General features: G+C 39.0%; 1 protein-coding gene across 1 annotated transcript in view; it reads right to left on the bottom strand.

Annotated features, from left to right (window-relative positions):
* The window catches only part of efna2a (ephrin-A2a), a 141,197-nt gene that overhangs the window by 9,262 nt on the left and 112,176 nt on the right, over positions 1-19,759 (bottom strand). Inside the window, exon 2 of the mRNA XM_015969658.3 lies at positions 2,823-3,115. Coding sequence (XP_015825144.1) covers positions 2,823-3,115 — 293 coding nt within the window. The remainder of the gene's footprint in view (positions 1-2,822; positions 3,116-19,759) is intronic.

The following is a 19,759-nucleotide window of genomic DNA, read 5'->3' as shown; positions in this document are numbered from 1 at the left end:
GGAAAATTATAAGCTTAACATTCATTGAATAACATTATTAGTACACACATTTTGTGCTGTGAATGACTCTGATTTTATCTCATTATTTATAAACCTTACCCTTTTTTGCCATTTTTGTTGATTTCAATAGTTATTAGATACATGACTTTCTGACAGCTTGATAAAAACCAATCTAGTGGTTTTTGAGATATTTTGCCAACAGACAGTCAACTCTAATAAAGTTTCAAATACATCTTTTCTGCTTTTCAGTTAGTGCTCAATTTATGTGACGAGAATGACTCTTAACTAAAAACCCACCATGTTTTAGCTTAAGATCTGAAAACCCTACCTGAGCTTCAACCATTTTTATGTTTACAAACATTACTTGTGTTGGCCATCTTGAATCAGGTTGCTGCCAACATGAATTTCTGAGAGTTTCATTAGAAATTATTCAGTAGTTATTTTGCTAAAAGGCAGAATTGATGACCACCTTTCCAACATATCACATTTAGTATAGCAGTATTGTGGAGGATGACTTTTAACTGCTAAGACACCTAATTTTTACTAATTTTACAGTATATAGAGTTGACGCTGGCAGCTTTATTGAATTAGGTTATGAAGTTATTTTCTGAAAGTTTAAAATTGGCATGCAAATTTCAGTTCATTTGCGTTGGTCTGTAGTGTAAATGAAGGCCTTCTTAGTCAATCTCTGTGGAATAAAGCTCCTGTTTAAGGAAGTAGACATTAGCTGGAGGAGTGGAGGGCAGAAAAGGGCAGGACTTCGCAACCGCCTTCACATTATGGCTGACTTGGTCCTGCCCAGGTATGGTGTAAAGTAACTCTGGAGTTAGCCTCTCCAGAGTTGTACGGTTACCCACAGCCTGTTTATTCTCCGTGCTCAACCGGCCATTTTGTTTCAGCCCTTGGACACAGCTTATGTTGCAGCTTGCAATATAGTCGCCAGCCGGAGCTTGGCATTAACTCCTCACGTCATTATGACACCTTCCTCTGTTGCGCCATGGTGCAATGGCCATTTACAGGACAGACCATTACTGCAATATTACTACCAAGCGAGGCGGAATGAATGCTGCAAAATTTGGGCAACGCCATGCAGGCATGGCACATTTATAAGACACACCGTTGGGTTAATATTACGCTGATTTGCCAGCATGGTGTGTCTTGTGAAAAGGGCTACTGACACTGTTTGCTCTGCAATGTTTATGTTTTTTAATCTCGACAAATAACACAAGCCTGGAGTTCTGCCATATGGTGGAGTTGCTAACGCTAACAGTTAGCTTCTACTAGCTGAGACGTTCTCTGTTGTTTCCTGGATGCTAAACAAACAACAGCCTTCCCCGTCACAAGTCAAGATGGGTGAGTTCATAGATGTTAGGTGACAGTGTGATGTAGATCTGTCAGAATTTTCAAATCCTAGAGTTTCACCATCTATTTTCTATCAGAAGCTAATGAAAGAGGTGTGGAAGACTGTTTTCATGTTCAGCTTGTATGAAAAACTCAGAGCGACAGATGATGATCAGAAACAAAATTTAAAAGAAAATTTTCATTGTTCCACTCCTTTTAAATGAAATGCGTCCTGTGGGACATCAGACTTCAGAAACCCACACATTATTGCCCACCTTTTGCTTTTCAACAATAATGTTCCTAAAATCGGAATGCTGTAAGTCAAAAATACATTTCTAAGGGAATGTGTCCTTCGCTGCATGAGAGCTCCTTCCACTGAGGCATGAGAATCAAGTGCAGAAAAACCACTCCTGAAACCAAACCGAACTCAGAACCTCAGGATCTTCTTCCTGATGAGATACAGCAAAACTGCATCATCTCTCTCCGAAAAGGTAAATCTCAGTTTTCAGCCAGCTGTGTGGAGATAATGCATTGAGTAGTGATGACCTGTGACACTCTACTGACAGCAGAGCCACTCTCAGTGGTGGTAAAACCATTTAATTTTAAATGACAATTAAAACTAAATATGGACTTCCGTTCATAAAGCAACATGAAGGTTAATAAGATACTTTTTAAAGTTCTTTGAGGTTTAAAATGTTCCTTAAATCAAGAAAATAAATGTAGTTCTAGAAAAACATACATAATTACTGAAAATTAAGATTTATTTCTTTATTCTATTCCATATTCTGATGGCAAAAGCATTGCTTTTCCCAACTGTAAAGAAAGTTGAAGATCAAAGCAAAGGTATTCAAAGTCATTTAAACGTGCCTTTCCGTGATTAGCAACTGATCTTGCACTTAAGTGTCTGGATGTTGAAAATCTAGCTCACCCATCAGGCACAAATTGCGTCTGAAAACAGTGTTTACAAGTAATTTGAAGCTACTGTCTATGGAGGAACGATAGCATTTTAACTCCATTCCGGGATAAAAAAAAAGAAGGAAAAACCTTCTCAGGGGTGAAGAGCTCATTTGTGACACTAATACATCACTTGTTGAAGTGAAGAGAAACATCAATACAGCTAATATAAAAATGATTACATAGTACCCCTGGTGGCATTTTTACCACTTTGCTGAGCACACCACTTATGATCTCCACAGACGCCGAGAGATACATCAAGAAACAAAGTGAGTGAGATGGGATGGAGGAGGGGGAGAGAAAGGTGGAAGGTGTTTATGCTCATGCCTGTGGTTGTGCCAGTTAACATGGCGGTCGTTGTATTTGAGAACTCTCCCGATCAACTCCTGGTGATAACATATTTAAACTTTGTTTAGAAATGCATATTGGGGCATGGATGAAATCCAAACAAGCACACACTTGCATGACAAGCAACCTTTTGGTTGCTCAAATGATTTCACACAGGCTTTACTTAGCTGGTGACCTACAGATGTAGTAGTACTCGTGTCCAGGCCTGAACTCGAAGCCCAGGGAAAAGGGAGTGAAGAGCTGGAACTTCTCTGAGAAGCGCAGGGGTCCGTCAGGACCACTGGGACGGTTGCACTCCCAGCGTTTAAAGCCACGCATCCTGTGTTGGCAGGAAGTGTAGCCTTCAAGGTTGACCATAAAGAGAATGTAGCGCTCCATACGCCCATGGGATGGAGGACCCTCGTAGTAAGGACAGTAGATGTCCAAGTAGTCGTTGATGTTCACTGCTACTCTGTACTCTCCATGCCAGAACCTGTGAGACAGAAATGAAAGAAATTTCCTTCATAAATAAAAATGATCAGAAACAACCTCAGGAATTGTGTGCATGGACCTGGTGCACAGGAGTTAACGGTTTGTTGGAATATATTCTGAAAAAGCCTAAATGTCTATTTCCTTCTTTTATTGGATTTCTGCAAAGATTGTACAGCACAAAGGAAACTGGGTGAGGGCAGTTTCCATCTAAAATCAGACAGTAAAGCATATATACAGCAATATTCAATCGTAATAAAGTAGAAAAGAATTACCGGTAGTCTAAATTCAACTTGACTTATATCAATATGTCCTGCTGTCCACCATTTTTACCCCCAAATTAGACATTGTTCAGTGATTTTAATGATGTTTTAATGCCACTGCAGCCTGAAAAGGTGGTAAATTTGTTTGCCACAACATAAAAAGCTATCCATCTTCAAACAGTAACAGCACTGCGGCTCATCCGGAAGGACTCCAATGTGTTTGCAGATTAACTTTGAGGTAAAACATCTCTCCTCCTTTTCATGTATTTTACGTGACTTTTTAAATGGTCATAAACTGAACAGTAATACTTAATTTTTCCAATGCATTTTAAAGAATTGAACTCTGACACAAGATGTTTAAAACCATCTGAGTCATCTCAACGCACAGCAAAAGCCTCCTAGAAGACACTTGGCTTTCTCACTTATTTTGGGAAAAAGACAAGTAAATCCATAGAAGTCCCTGTGATAACTAAAAACAGATGCATGAATAATTTTATTTTAATAATGCTCGGTGAGTCGCGAGTCAAGGGTAATGATAAAATGCATTTTTTTTTTGCAGCCAGAGTGCCTCAATGTGTCTAGTGGGACGGTACTCAAGAGAAGTGATTATCCAAAACCCTTAAGCACTTATTTCAGTCCACATTTGTATCACTGGGGTTGTCATTAAGATGTATAAAAAATAAAAATACATGCATGCATAATATACCCATTGAGGAGTGTGAACATTTGCTGTTTTTTATGGTTTATTCTTTCATTCAGTTGAGCGCCAATGAACCTGCGAAGTAAAACACAGGTGGAGAACTAAGACTCGGTGATGTGTCCACTCGTCTTCCTTCAGCAGCCCCTGCTTTACAGCTTTAAAAACGCATGGCTGCATTTTTTCCACATAAAAGATGGGCTTTATTTATGTTAATGTCTCGGTGCCAGAGTTGTTCATATGGGAGCTGAACTTTGTTTATAGTCTTGGAGTCACCGGACTGAAACAGTCGCTCCTAAAGCATAAGGGTGTGGATGTTCAATCCTTTTGTTATTGTGAACATTTCCATGGATACACCGCACCCAACAACCCGGCATACTGCCGTTCTCATCTTTCTGGTCAGTGAGACCCTTACTTTTATTTAGACATCAATTTTTGGTGATAAGAATGAGACAAAGATGTGTTTGTTTTTCATCTTGATGATATTTTAAAAAGAGCCGAAGTTTTCTGAAAGTGTAATTCAATTAGGGACCAATTAGCAGTTGCTTTAAACTTTTTTGAACATATTAAGATTCAACTTGCGCCATATTGAATGTTTATACAAGGAATTTATCCAAGATGCAAAGAAATGACAAAGAGTTTGTGTAGCTGCTGGTTTAAAGCTGTGTCGCTTCATCAGTGGGATCCAAAAAACGAACTCACTGGGAAAAATGGCCATCAAAATCCAGTTTTAAGAACAAACACAGACAGGATAGAGCCTTCTTCTGGTGCAAATGGAAAGGAAAGGACAAAAGTCTTTCAAACAGTAATTCTATACATATTATGTCTTCAGAGATCAAAATTCACATCTGAAGAAACCTGGATATGTCCTTATAGTACACGTTTATAACACCTTTATAAAATGATAGCAAAAGGAAAACTTCTTTGAGGACAAATAAGAATAACCAATATAAAACAGAGGAGGAGGTCTCAGGTCTCATCTGTTTAACACCTCTAATGCAGCCCCAAATCTGATCCCGTTTCATAGCAACCCACACCCTCAGGAGTGTGACCAAAACATTTCTCAGGTGGACCAGGACAACAGACAAGCTAACGCCCCTCTGGAAAAAGCCCCCAGGGGGGTCATGTGGGCTTCAACACAGCTCTCACTAAAAGATAACACTCCACATTTAAATTCTTAAAGCTCCCTGAACGATAAGTCAAAATGTCTTCATAAAAACAAAGAAGTTTTTTAAAGCAGCTAGAATGGAACAAAGTATAAGAGGCAACAACCTCTCTAGCTACCTCCTCCAGTTTATCCAGAAGGACTCCAAAGTTTTCCAAGGCCAACTGTGAGATCTAATCTCTCTGGTGAGTTTTGAGATTGTCTCAAGGCGCCCTCCTGGTTGGAGAAGTCCGAAGGACCTTCCAACGCAAGATATCTTCACTAAATTCATAAATCCCCTCAACTGGATTCATTCAGTGCAGAAGAGTCTGAACCTTGTTCTGATGGAGGTTTAATTGGACTTTTCTTTTTCGCTGTTGCCCATCATGGGGGTCTGCACCGAAGTGAAGATGCAACTCAGTCTACTTGGTCCTCTATAAATGGACAATTCTAATCTACTGTCATTGTAAGATCTACTAACTCAAATTTGTTTCGACCCATTTACACTATTCTGGGTAATTTTACCGGACCTTCACGGCATGAACTTCACTCCATTTTCACAGGGCAGGCTCAAAAAGATAAATTTCTGGGCCATTTCAGGGACCAACAGAGTACCTAAACTGAGGTATGTACTCAGAAATGGCCTGGTAGAGTCACTGGGCGGGACCTGTGGTTAACTCATGCTGATTGTTTGTAAATTAGAGGGAAATTAAACCTGCAGACATCACCAAACATCCAGCTTTTATAAATTTGAAGAATTGCTTGTGAAGCAGAATGGAAGAAAAAAGAAAAGTGGCGTCGATGCCTCGTTTCTAAACTCCCCGTGCTTAAAAATGGCGCCTTTTCTGGTCCACAACAGGCCTTATGCTTCTTTTTACTCCAAACAGCTGCTCTCCTGATCTCCCGACTGGATGAAATTATGGTGAACTTTAACAGCATAAACGTTTAATGTTAATAATTTCTGTGGATACCCTTTGGTGATGATAAGTGATGTGAAACACTCCCCAAACGGTTGCGTTCAGCTGACATATTAGCAATGTCCTGAAAGCGCAGATCATAAATGGAGACACAACAGCGAACGGACCAAGCCATTCTATAAAACATGGTTTTGTACTTCAATTCAATTCAATTCAATTCAATTCAATTCAATTCAATTCAATTCAATTCAATTCAATTCAATTCAATTCAATTCAAAAATACTTTATTAATCCCAGAGGGAAATTGATTGCTGTAGTAGCTCAGAATAATAATAATAATCAAGTCATCAAAGAGTTATTGTATATTACAATGGCTGTTGGCAGGAAGGATCTCCAGTAGCGGTCAGTGTTGCAGCGAAACTGAAGAAGCCTCTGACTGAAGACACCCTTCCGTTGTCGGACAGTCTTGTGAAGAGAATGCTCAGGGTTGTCCATCATTTTCTTGATTCTCTGGAGAATCCTTCTTTGCATCATCTCCTCCAGTGGTTCCGAAACTGCCGAAATTCTGGCTGAGTCCTTGAAAGGGCTTGGAGTTCCTCCATCTTGTTGGCCAGTGATCTCACATTGCCCACTATGATCGATGGAGGCGATGGTTTGAATTTCCTCTCTCTCTGTCTCTGTTTTGCTCCCGCTCTGCACCCATGCTTCTTGCGTTTTAGCTCATTTGGGATTTGTGGCTTCAGTTGAGGTATTATTTCAGCCTTTCCAATGTTAATCAGCTGCTCCCGATTGTAAACCAGCTTGTTGCCATGGTTACGCATCATAACAAATGCTCAAAAAGTGAAAAAAGCTAAAACATAGCAGTAAAAATCCTCCAAGCTTCACAGCACCAGAAACAGAAAAGTAAAGTGTCCAAAAAATACAGTTTTTCTTGAGAAACTAGAAGAAAAAATGCTCAAGAAAAGGCAAAACGTACATATAGTCAACAGAGCTACTCCAACATGCAGCCGCCCAGAGCAGCGCAGTTCCGGAAAAAGGAGTTTACTTGAGTTTACCTCAAGAATCTGAATCTAAATCTAAATACAACTTTTGTTTAACTTGTGCTGAATAATGTGCTAAAGTCCCGACGTGAAGTTAGTCATCACCACTTTCCTAAACACAGGTGTATTAACAACCTGCAGCTTCTCAGGCTGGTTGATTTTTAAAACCGATTAACTGAATGTAGCGTTTTCATAGACACTACCACATAAGACCATGCAAGATGTTGGTGTGTGTGTGTGTGTGATCTACAGTGTGTTAACTGAGAGAAGATAATGGCGAAGGCTTTAGTGACGATTCACTGCAGCTGTCAGAGCTTCCTCACCAGAGACAGATGATGTTATAAGTTACCTTTTATTATGGCGGTGGACTGGCAGACACGTTGTGACATGACACCTTTACTGATACTTGAGTAAGTACAGCCTTTGTTGGGCCCTTTTTTTGATGATGTGGCTGATGTTGATACTCCATTTCAGAGAGTTATTGATGTATGCGCCAAGGAATTTGAAGGAGTCCGTCAGGGATAAAGGTTAGCCTGAGAAATGAAACGGGGCTTTGATGTTTGTCCTCTTCCTGGGGTTTACTGCTGTTTTCATTGTTTTTGAAGCACTGAGTAAGAAGTTGTTTCTGCAGCACCTTTGCACCATCCTGTTTACGTAAGACAGGGACAGAACGCGCCGTTTCTGATGGAGTCAGTGCTAGAAGCCGGCCTCCTTTTTATCCTGAAGAAGATAACATAAACTGGAGCATCAATCTTAAATTAGTGATATGTTATTTACAAAAAAATTAATAAATATCAACATTAAGCATGGAACTGCCTAAAAAATAAAGTTTCATCATAGAAATACATTTTTTTCACTTGCATCCCATTTTATGTCCCAAAATAAATGACGTTAGTCTTTGTGTTTTGCATCGTTTAAAAGTCACGTCTGATCAAAACTAAAGTTTGACTTTGCTACATTCTTCAGTAAACGGACCAACTTTCTAAATTAATCACTAACCGTCCTGGTGGACATCTGCGCGTCTGTAGCAGCCGCTTCTTCTGGTGTTTGTCATTATCATCATCGCTCTTCGTGGCTACAAGATCAATTTAATTTCAAACGCACCGCATCGAATAGATTTGAAATTCAGCTGTGGCACATTATCAAATCTTGTTTCTTGGAGCTCGACAAATTTGAGACGCAGGAAAAACGTCTTCAATCAACTGGGTATAAACAAAGGCAGTCTTTTCGAGCTATCTCACCGGCTCAGACGTAGTGTTTTTAACAAATTCATCATTTTCTTCCTCACCTTGGCAGTAATTGATTGCCTGGAATGAAGACGTTTTAGCCTAAGCACTCTTGGTCGGTGGGATATTTCGCTTTGGGACAAATTATCCCAATAATGGCGGCCCCTGTCTCTCTCCTGGAGGACAAATCAGGAAGCGAGTTAGTTGTAAAATGAGCATATTCATGCTTCAGTGCCCTATCAGAGCACAGTTTGCAGCTTCTAAAGGGATCCTTGAACAGATCATTTAGAGGCATTGATCCACTGGGGAGCTCCTCTCGGCTCTCCCTGCTCCCAATCAGCTCTGATTAACTACTAAAAGGGAAAAAGGCAGCGAGAGAAACAGTGGGCGTGATGTTCGGAATGAGAATAAAAGCAGGGAAAGGAAAGAACAGAGGGAGGAAGACAATAGGACAGGAGGAAGAGGAGGAATGGAGTAAAATGAGGATTAAAATCATAAAAAAGGAGGTGAAGTGCATTTTTCAAAGGACCTAAAAATCAGCCTAAATTTATTTTGTACTTCTGTGGTTTTTAATTTTTTCCAGTAGATTGCGAACTAATACACAGATGGGTGACTACTCTTTTGCATTAGGATTCACCAAAAAAAGTGTGTGTGTGGTTAAACGGGTCTTGATAAGTGAGGGTACTCATTCCAAAAAAAGGCTAATGTGCCAGGATACATTAGCTTGTATTAAACTGCTAAACGCTCTGCCCTGCTCTTGTGACACTGTCTGCATTCCTAATAAAGCAAAGTGAGAGGGAAATGTGTGTGTGTGTGTGTGTGTGTGTGTGTGTGTATGTGTGTGTGTGTGTGAGTGTGTGTGTATGTGTGTGAGTGTGTGTGTGAGTGTATGTATGTGTGTGTGTGTGTGTGTGCGTGCGTGCGTGTGTGCACGCGCATGTGTGTGTGTGTGTGTGTGTGACTGCACTCAGAGTTCTTAAACAGCATGTTGGTCTTTGTGTGTGTCCTCACATCCTATCTTCTCAGGTTCTGTGTCATTTGGAATTAAACACACACACTGCTCCAGCCAAAAAAGACATGGGAATGCACTCACAAGTTCTCTGTAGCATCTACTTCTGAAATATTAGTGTGTGTGTGTGTGTGTTTGAGATAGGCATATTAAAGAATTTTTTTCAAATTCTCATTTGAGCCTGGTAGTTTTATTCTTTTGCACATTGGGCCTTGAAAGCAAAAAAAAAAAAAAAACACATGACTCAAGCAACTCAAGACTGTGAAACATTCTCTTCCAGGTAATTAGCAATAAAACTATGTAGCATTCAATGTAATGTAAGGAAATCATGAGGGTATAGTGAGCATGTACTTAGAAAAAGTACATAACCGTTCATTCATTCATTCATTCATTCATTCATTCATTCATTCATTCATTCATTCATTCATTCATTTTACTAGTCTTGATAAACGTTTCAGGTAGCTAGTACCCATCTCCAGCAGTCACCATCAGTCCCATTTAGCACACAGATATTAAGATAATTAGACTTCTTAATGTTTGATACAAGGATGATTTTATTGTTGTGTTAAATATTCTTATTTATACAAATTTCAACATTTTACAAAGTAAAATCTGAAATTTCTCCTAATGGCTGGGAGAAAAACAGGTGGCTAGGTCTGGGGCTGGAACTTTTGCAGTTCACATTCAATCTTTATTCAACACATGTAGTTCCGTTCTCCTGGGATCTCACTCATATTTTAATAACAGTACTGTGATCCTTAGTAAGAAAAATGATTCAGTATACATTGTTTTGTTTTGGTCACAAAGTGAATCAAGTGTGCCCAAAATGGGGCATTCTGTAAATCTATAAAGTGAAAAAGAGCTACTCACTGTTTAATTAACAGTAACATTTTGTAAAATACTTAACTATACATTACAGTAAATCTTAAGGGTAAATACTGTTAGAATCACCTCAGTTTAAAGTAAATATTACAAATTCATTTTTTTTACTAAACAGTGACACTCACTCTGTCACATAAGGAAAATTGTATTTTAGAAAACAAGAAAAGGCTCTTAAAGACTTTACTAAAATAACTATTTTACGAGGATATTTTTGTAATAAAGAAAACAAAAATTACTTGGACCTTGGGTGTCCTGAAATTGCTATTAGTATTATTATTATTATTATTATTCTCAACTCAACTCAACTGTATTTGTAAATCGCGCCTTACAGGCAAAAAGAAGCCACCGTGGCGTTACACTGATCAAGTAAAAACATAAAACATTAAGTCCAGAAAATAAAAACATTGTATCACAAGATACAGATAAAAAAATACAGTGAGTACACAGATTGCTATTATTATTATTATTATTATTATTATTATTATTATTATTATGATTATTATTATTATTATCATTATTATTATTACTTATCACTTTTAAAACGGATTCACAATCAAGAATTTAAAGAGCTAGTCACTCATCTACCAGAGTCTTGGTTGTCTTGCTCCACTCACTTTCTTACTTCCTGTTTGAGTAACATGCAAATACTGCCTGGTGGAATGAGAGGGCTGCGCTGTGGCAGGGAGGACGGGGAAAGCTATTATAAGTGCTTCCTGTTTGTTTTTCCTCACCTCATTTACTCACCAGCAAACAATAATGCAATGGAATTTCATTCCTGTACACTAGTTGTACAGTGATTGACAATAAAGGAATGTGTATTTGAATAAAATGATAAGTTTGTGATTTTTAATGTTATTTTAATGTTATTGGGGGGGGGGGGGGGGGGGACAGATATTTTTGAAGTAAAACTGTGTATTTTCTTGTTTTATTTAGTTTTTGCCAATGTGGACAATCTGTCTAAAGTTCCATCCAAAATTTCACCAAAAGGTTTCTCATGAGCAGGGGCGGATTTAGGACTGAAGAAGATCTGGGGCTTAACACACATGCACGCGGGCGCACACACACACGTGACACACACTAATCATATATGTCTTGTACCACACAATTTTTTATCTGAAGCTACATATTAAGCATTTTCAGGCCAGAGTTAGTGTTTAGTGTGAGATGATAGTAAATATTCCCTTTCTTTCTCCATCAGCTTTACCTGATAAGCTAACTTTAGGCAAACCAGCAGCACAACAAATATTTTCATATAAGACTCACAAACCTGAGTCAACACCAGTATCATCAAAGCTGGGGTTCTGTCCTTGTACTTTTGTCTAAAAAATGTCATGTCCATCTTCACTCATGCGTTTCAGGCAGAGAGTGCAGAAGAAGCCGGCTGCTGAGGGGCTTCTTCTTCAGTGGTGGAGGCTCAGGCAGGCTGTATACAAACTACTGCCAGCTGCTCCCTCTCTGTTGGACTTTGGCACTGCATGTTACTTCCGCGATTTAGATCCGGGGCTTTCTATGAAACATCCGGGGCTTCAGCCCAAGTAGCCGGGCCTAACGCCGCCCCTGCTCATGAGATTCAAACTACACATTTCTGGATTGTGTAAAGAACATGGTCCATGTGAACATAACCAGACAAAATGACACACACACACACACACACGCACACACACACACACACACACACACACACACACACACACACACACACACACACACACACACACACACACACACACACACACACACACACACACACACACACATTAAGCCTAATTCATACTTCTCTGTCTGCGTCAGAATGGACCCATGCAACGCCATCCTTTCGGGGGCTCTCCAGTAGGCTGGCAAGGACGGACAGAGTCAAGCTCTCTTTTCTAAACGTCCGTCCGATGAGACTGAGAATGCAAGCTAGAGGAGTGAAAAGATACCCAGCAAGCGTTTTGTTTGTGGACGGAAATGATGGGAAACGTGGGTTTAGAGGTGGAGGAGAATAAGACACAAATTTGTTGGTGTTTAAAATTCTCTTAAATGCAAAAAACACAATATAAACAGAATAGTGAATGCGCTATTTTGGACCGGGTACATGACAGGATACCCCAGAACAGCGCTACGCCCTCTGTTGTCCTGGCAGAGAATTGCTTTGCTACACTCCCCAGAAGACGGAGATGTCTGAAGGCAAAACGTCTCCGTGAGTGAGTGCTTGTCTTTTCCTAGTGGAGCTGACAGAGAGGTATAAATTAGGCTTTAGAATTGTGAGACTAATTGCTGATGATGTTTACGCTGTTCAGTGCGTTTTCTGATTTCAGTTCTGCCCCTTCAAGCTATGTCTCATTTATATTGTTGGCCTATGAACCCCGTCGTTTCCTAATCCTTGGATGTCTTGCAGTTTCTCCTCACTTGTTTGGTACAATTGAGTTGCTGAGTAAGGTTTGCCAAATACAGCTAGAGCATTTTCACAAATTGAATTGATTGTAAAAGACCTATTTTAGAGTTGTGGACATGGCCAGAGAAAAAAAGTGTTTTTTTTTTTGTTCCCACCAGGAAAATAAATGATTAGAAAGTTCCAGTGAAGTGAAACCAACAGCGATGAAAGAGTGAGATCCTGTTTTTATCCCTTTGATGCATGAATTATGAAATCTTCAACCATGATTTTTTAAACAATTTTTTTCATTCATCTTTAGGTGTGAATGAAACAATTTTCAACAAATATTTTTTGTAACATTTTGTTAATTTACAAACAATTTATTACATGTCCAGCTCAGTGGACAGCGTGCATTCTGAACATGAAATATGTTGGCTTGACTTACTGAAGTCCAAATGGAGGGGCTCACATGCAATAAAGTCTTCAACAGCTGTGCTTAATAGCAAAAACAAATAAATAACAATTTTGAGTACCTGTCCACTGTGACCATTATGCATCAAAGGGTTATTTACTGTAGTTGAATGTTTCTCTATGTACAGTATGTTTGTTCATCTGTGTGCATTGGTCCCTCTTTAGTATTCAGTCATCAACATCATCTCACAGCGTGGCTGTGATCAAAGCCTGTGGTTGGAGGAGCCTTGGATGTTTACTATACCTTCCTGCGTTCTAAACAGCAGGCTCAATCAGCCAACACATCAAAGGGATTTTCAATCTCTTCCTCTCCTCCTTTCCTCCCTCTCTCACTATGTCACCCCCCACTTTCTGCCTCCGTAACTTTTTCATTTTCCACAGCTTCACTTGAGCTCTCTGTCACTCATGCTAATGCGGCCTTCACGCCTTGGCCAGAAAAGAAAAGAAAAAAAGATTTGGGCTGGAGATGTCACTCAGACTAAATGGTTCCAATTAAGATTTTAGTAAACAATCATTCATTTACTGGTTGCATTTGGCCTTTGTTAGGCGAACATTTCTGCAAACAAGTGCATGGCTGAGTGCACACAGATGCATTAACAGCATTGGTTCTACTAAAAATAGATAGAAAATTCCAAAATCGGTTCAAATGACAGTCAGGTACCTCCAGATACAGTCATCTGTCACTGTCATGCTGTAATAACTCGATACCTGCTGATCCTGATGGACAAGTCTTTATTACAATGATTATTAGAGGGACTGAATGTATAAACAGGTATAATTTCACAGAGGACATATTGGTTTCCACTGGAGGATGTTTTGTTTTCCTGTGGCTGAAACTTGAACCAGGCTTTAAAGAGCAAACTGATGTTGCTCCTTGGTTTTCTGAAAAACATCCAACAGACTCAATTCCCCTCGCTCCTCAAAGGTCCAAAGAGAGAATAATTGCACTTTTATTGGTTATTCTGAGTATACATTATTAAAGAGCCAGACTTGTGATCATTTACATGCTTGTTGGTATATATATATATATATAGCTGTTTAGAAAAAAACACATTATACTTTTTTGAGTTGCAACATCTCTTTTCACCTTCTCCGAGACACTTTTAGTTGCTGTCTCTCTAAGACCCCTGCCTCTCAAAAGGCTTGTTCTACTCTGATTGGTCAAAAATACCAGCATGGAAGGCTCACAAAAGGCTCAAAATAGGCTCAAAAAAGCAAAAATGGCTTCCTCGAAGGCATCCTGTGTGTAGTCACCAGAGCGAGGTGGACTGCTGTTATTCCTAGAAGTGATGGGATTGTATCCTTTGCAAGGACACACCTCAGGCACAGATCATAGGCAGATTGTGAATCCCAGTATTCCTCCTGTCCCCACCAATTAGCCTTTCTCAATTGTGCATGTTCACGCTATAGGCTAGGGTTGTCCCTGATGTTTTGTGATGTAGGTGAAGGGCAAAGCAGTGGGATTATCCCAACTGCATAGACAAAGTGAACTAATCTATTGTAAACACGTAAATAGTGGGTGACGTGCTGGCTGGCATGTTTTCTTTCACAAATTAGCCCAAAAGCTTTTCTAGTTGTGAAGCACCTGGGCACTCAGTTTTTGTCTTGAAAAAAAAAAAGCTAAATAGATTTTTTTTTTCGCTTGAGAGCCTTTTGTGCTAAAAGATGGTGATACTTCTGTTACATTAGACTTAAATATTCCAGATGTTATGTGGGAAGTCATTTGGGAAATTTCTAAGGGAAATGCTATGTTACATGTTGCTTATGGTTACAAGAATAGAATAGAATAGAATAGAATAGAACTAACAACTAACTAATATATCAATATACCAACTAAAATACCAATATACCAAATAATATATCAATATACCAATAAACAAACTAATATATTGATATACCAACTAATATACCACCAATATACTAACTAATATACCATTCATCAATATACTAACTAATATATCAATATACCAACCAATATACCAATATACTAACTAATATATCAATATACCAACCAATATACCAATATACTAACTAATATATCAATATACCAACCAATATACCAATATACTAACTAATATATCAATATACCAACCAATATACCAATATACTAACTAATATATCAATATACCAACCAATATACCAATATACTAACTAATATATCAATATACCAACCAATATACCAATATACTAACTAATATATCAATATACCAACCAATATACCAATATACTAACTAATATATCAATATACCAATGCACCAATAAAGGGCAGCAGAGGCTCAGGAGATTGTCCACTAACTGGAGGGGTGCCGGTTCAATCCCAACTCCTTCTTGGGAGTTTTGCTGTTGTGTCCTTGGGCAAGACATTTCACCTGACTTGCCTGTGTTGGTGATGGTCAGAGAGGCCACTTGTGCAAAATGGCAGCTTGCCTATGTCAGAATGCCCCAGGGCAGCTTTGAGTACAAAGTAGTTTACCATCACCAGCAGAGTGTCAGAGATTCCTTGTAAAGCACTTTGTGTGTCTTGAAAAGCATGAATCGATTCCATTATTTTTGTTACTAATATTCGTATGAAGCCAGCATGTTTTCTTTAGGTTTTCCTAAAATGTGCATCAAAAATAAAAATTACACAACAGGCTCATGTTTTAACATTTTGTGTGGAAAAAAATACAAGATTTCTCTGAATTTTCTTAAGTACTCCATCATTTGGGATGCATGAATTGTGTCATTCGTTTTATTTATGACAAGGAATGAATGACTCAAAGTAAAAATTTTGGGACCACAATCGGCTTTGCCTGAGAAAAGAGGGGAGCTGTCCCTGGTGCTGAAACCAACATCTTATTTGTGTTTAACTTTAAATGATCAACTGTTTATGTAGCTTTTAAACAGAACTGCATTCTGTTTATTTATTTATTTTTTAAAGTCATAGTGCCTGATAATTTATAAAAAATTGTAAAACTGAATCAATTTTGAATCTTTAAACATTTAAATCATCTTCCCATCTCCAGTTGAAAGCAACACCTGATTGGATCATTTCTTTCTGCAGGCACGACGTGTAATACCTTCCTGCAGCACAGAGTTTATCATCATTCTCCTCCTGTCAGTAACCAACATCTGCTTTTCTCTACACCACATTGCTGCACAGAGTCTGGATAACTTATTCAACACATGAAACATGCACAGTTTCCCCTCATTTGGCCTTTTGGCAAAAAAAAAAAAAAAAAAACCTGCAAGCTGCTTCACGTTGTGTGTGTAAGTAGCCCCAGTTACTGTGCTGTCTACCACACCGCAGCTTCAGTCACTCCTGCAAATTAATTCCACATTACTCTCTGTTTCGATCCCTCCATCTTCATCTGCTCTTGTCTCCCCTTTTCTTTGGCTTCTTTTTTCTTTGCTTTCATTCCCTCAGTCTTCATCTCTAATCATGTCAGCTTCATTTATTTGCTTTCCATCCCCAGTTTCTTCTCCCTCTATCACTTTCCCTCCAGGAGCAGCGCAGCATCTTTAGACTCTCTTCGTCTTTACGATTCTCATCAGCTCTTCTCTCTTGTTTTTCTTTTCCTTCTTCTGTTTTAACTTTCTTCAGCATTAATGCATTTTCATCCCCCCCTGCCAGGCCTCCTTCTTCTTTCTGTTTGCTCGTTTTGAATGTTTAAAATGACTGAGCCACACACATATATGCATGCACAAACACAGATGCATCTTCTTGCAGACTTCTCTCTCAGCATGAAGTGTTCCTTTTCCATTGGTGTTGCCTCTGCCTCTGCCCCCTGCCGCATTGCTGTTGATGCTCTCATATGAGGGGGAAAAATGACCTCTCTTTACGCAAACACTCTGAGAAATACATTTCCATCCATATACATACAGTAAAAAGGCATATTGGAGTACAAGCACACCAGGATGTTTTAACACAACACATTCATCAAATAATCCATTTCCAGATGCTTTGTTCTTCAGTGGAACAACAACCACTGGGCTGGGAAATATTGGGCTTTGTAAGCACAGATGCACATGTTTAATTATGTAAATCAGCTCTTGATTTTCATTGAGTAACAACATGTAAACAACAAGAAATAACAGGCTGCAAAACAAATGCATATCATAACGTACGTGTACTCCAGTGGGCATAAACAAAAGACTGTCAGAAACCCAGAGCCAACACAGTCCCGAACTCAACCCGTGTCGTTTTGACAAGTTCCACTTCTGTCAATATGAATAATGTCACTCACAGATCACCATGGTGACATTCAGCACATCTGAAATGTTATTATGTTTTTCACCACGGCAGAAGAACATGAGGCCTGCTACGGAATGTGCACCACCCACACCCATTCACAAGTCACCAAGTAAACACAAAAACAGACTGAAATAATTTTTTATGCCCCAGAAGGAAGATTGTCACCTTGGCTAAAACACACACCTTAAAAAAGACAGAATAGGCTCACAGTCAGAAGGATGGAGTGAGACAGTGACAAATCTACTGATGGACTCTGGACAAGGTGGTCAGGCGAATGAGATGAGAGTTTGAGCGGTGCATCTGACAAGCTGACAGAGATGATATGCCTGTATCAGTGGCAGGATGCAGGACAGACTTTGGCTCGGTTGGCAGAATAAATAGCATTAAGGCCGTATTGGTATCGACAAGGTTGCCTCAAAGCAACACACGTCTGAAGCAGCTGATAGCTGCTGTGCCAAACTCCTGATAAACAGAGAGTTCTCAGTGTGGTTTTGGGCCAAAATTATGTTCAAAAAAGGTTTTAATAATAGAATGATTTAATTTTTATTACATCATGTTATTTACAATGAAGTTTTTAAAACATTTTGAAGAAGTCAGAAATTATTTTCATGACTAGAAAACACAGCACGATGAAAACATGCAGTGAAGAAACTGAGGACTATTTGTACAGGGAGGGGCGATTATTGGACATCTAAAAACAGTAATGATATCATATAAATGATGATCTTTATGGATCACCTAAAAGAATCAGCCGCCTCCTAAACAGTTCCTCATTTTGACCCAGGTCATTTTATTAGGTCCAATTGCTCAACAATATGTGACTTGATACATACACACACCGACATGTGCAGCATCCATGTTTATGTCCAGGAATGCAGCATGTGGCATCCTGCCATCCTCTGCATGTGCAGGTCACTTCAGGAACATAGACTGTTCTCAGTGGAGTTTTATGTTGGTCTATTTTAAATGTGAACCACAACACAAAAAACAAACAAACAAACAAACAAACAAACAAACAAACATCTGAGTTATTGTTTTTCCTTCCCTATGTCTCTCGATGCCACTTTCTGTGCACCAGTCAGGTGCAATAAAATACAAGAATTGCACCATTGAGAGTCTGTTGGCAAATTTCAGTCTCCCAACAGATTATACAGCTGCCCCCAAATTTGTAACCTCATGGTATGATCCTTTCATATTAGGCTCAGTGGGGAGCTGACCTTCATCGCCTCCCTTGTATGGGCCAGAATGTAAAGCTGGTTTGTTCACCAATTACTTCACGAGGAAACAATCGGCTGTGAAACAAGAAAGGAGAACTAAGTAAACTGAAAACTCATTATACAACAGTTAGTTCTGACCAAGGGATTAGATTGGTCAAGAGACTTTCCAAAAGTGCTGATATTGGACTATAAAAGCACTGGGACTGTTTACAAACAGTATCACTCCGCTGTGCACAGGCGTTCTAACCGTTATTGCAGAAAATGTTTGTGTTGCCTAGCAACAACCTTGTCTGAGTCTTCGTTTTGTGTTGGGACTATTTGTGTTGGCGGAGCCTGATAAATGATTTAATAAATGAACAAATCATAATCTGTTGTTGCTTATTGTTGTTATAAAAATAAAATGAGCAGGTAGAAGTGTTGTATAAAAGCAATATCACACTCGAGGTTGTGCGTTGTTGCTGAATATCAGCGCTGGTGTGATTATCTACGGCACTCGGCCTGCGGCCTTGTGCCTATGACCGAATCACACCAGTGCTGATATTCAGCAACAACGCACGACCTCGAGCGTGATATTGCTTGAATAAAAGTAGAACAGAAGAAACAAAGTCCTGATTACTAATTATAGCTCACATTACAGCTCAAACCAAAATATCCTAGAAGATAACTTTGCTTCTTGACATGTGAACTACAACATGAAATGCCTTTCAGTGTTGTACTGCATCGATCAACCATCCTTTTTATTTATTAAAATAATATACCTTCTACTGATTAGAAGTGTAACGAGATGTATTCAGCTCACAAGAAGAGACGATGCAAATATATAAGATTGAAATATTCAAGAAAAATTCAAACTATAAGCTGGGAAAGGCGAAGTTTCACCATAATCTCTAGACTCCTGAACAGTGTTTCGTTGTACATGGCTCTATGATGTTTTTTAGAAGTGTGTGCGTGAGACCTTCACACTGATTTTTCTACAAATAAATACACAAAAACCCAACAGGATACACAAAAGAATAAACACACAGCCTTGCTTAGAAAGGAATCAATTTAAAGCTTAATTAGTATTCATATTTAACAGAGAAAAATCTAATTCTTCTCAAGATTTTTCAAGGTTAGTTTTCAAGATTTACCATCACCTTATAATGTTGATGATTTACACATGTGTGAAAAGCGTAAACATCCTTAAAACAAT

This window comes from Nothobranchius furzeri, chromosome 18, assembly GCF_043380555.1.
Source record: "Nothobranchius furzeri strain GRZ-AD chromosome 18, NfurGRZ-RIMD1, whole genome shotgun sequence".
Taxonomy (NCBI): Eukaryota; Metazoa; Chordata; class Actinopteri; order Cyprinodontiformes; family Nothobranchiidae; genus Nothobranchius; species Nothobranchius furzeri.
The sequence above is the reverse complement of the archived record's forward strand: the minus strand, read 5'-3'. Positions and strand labels throughout refer to the sequence as shown.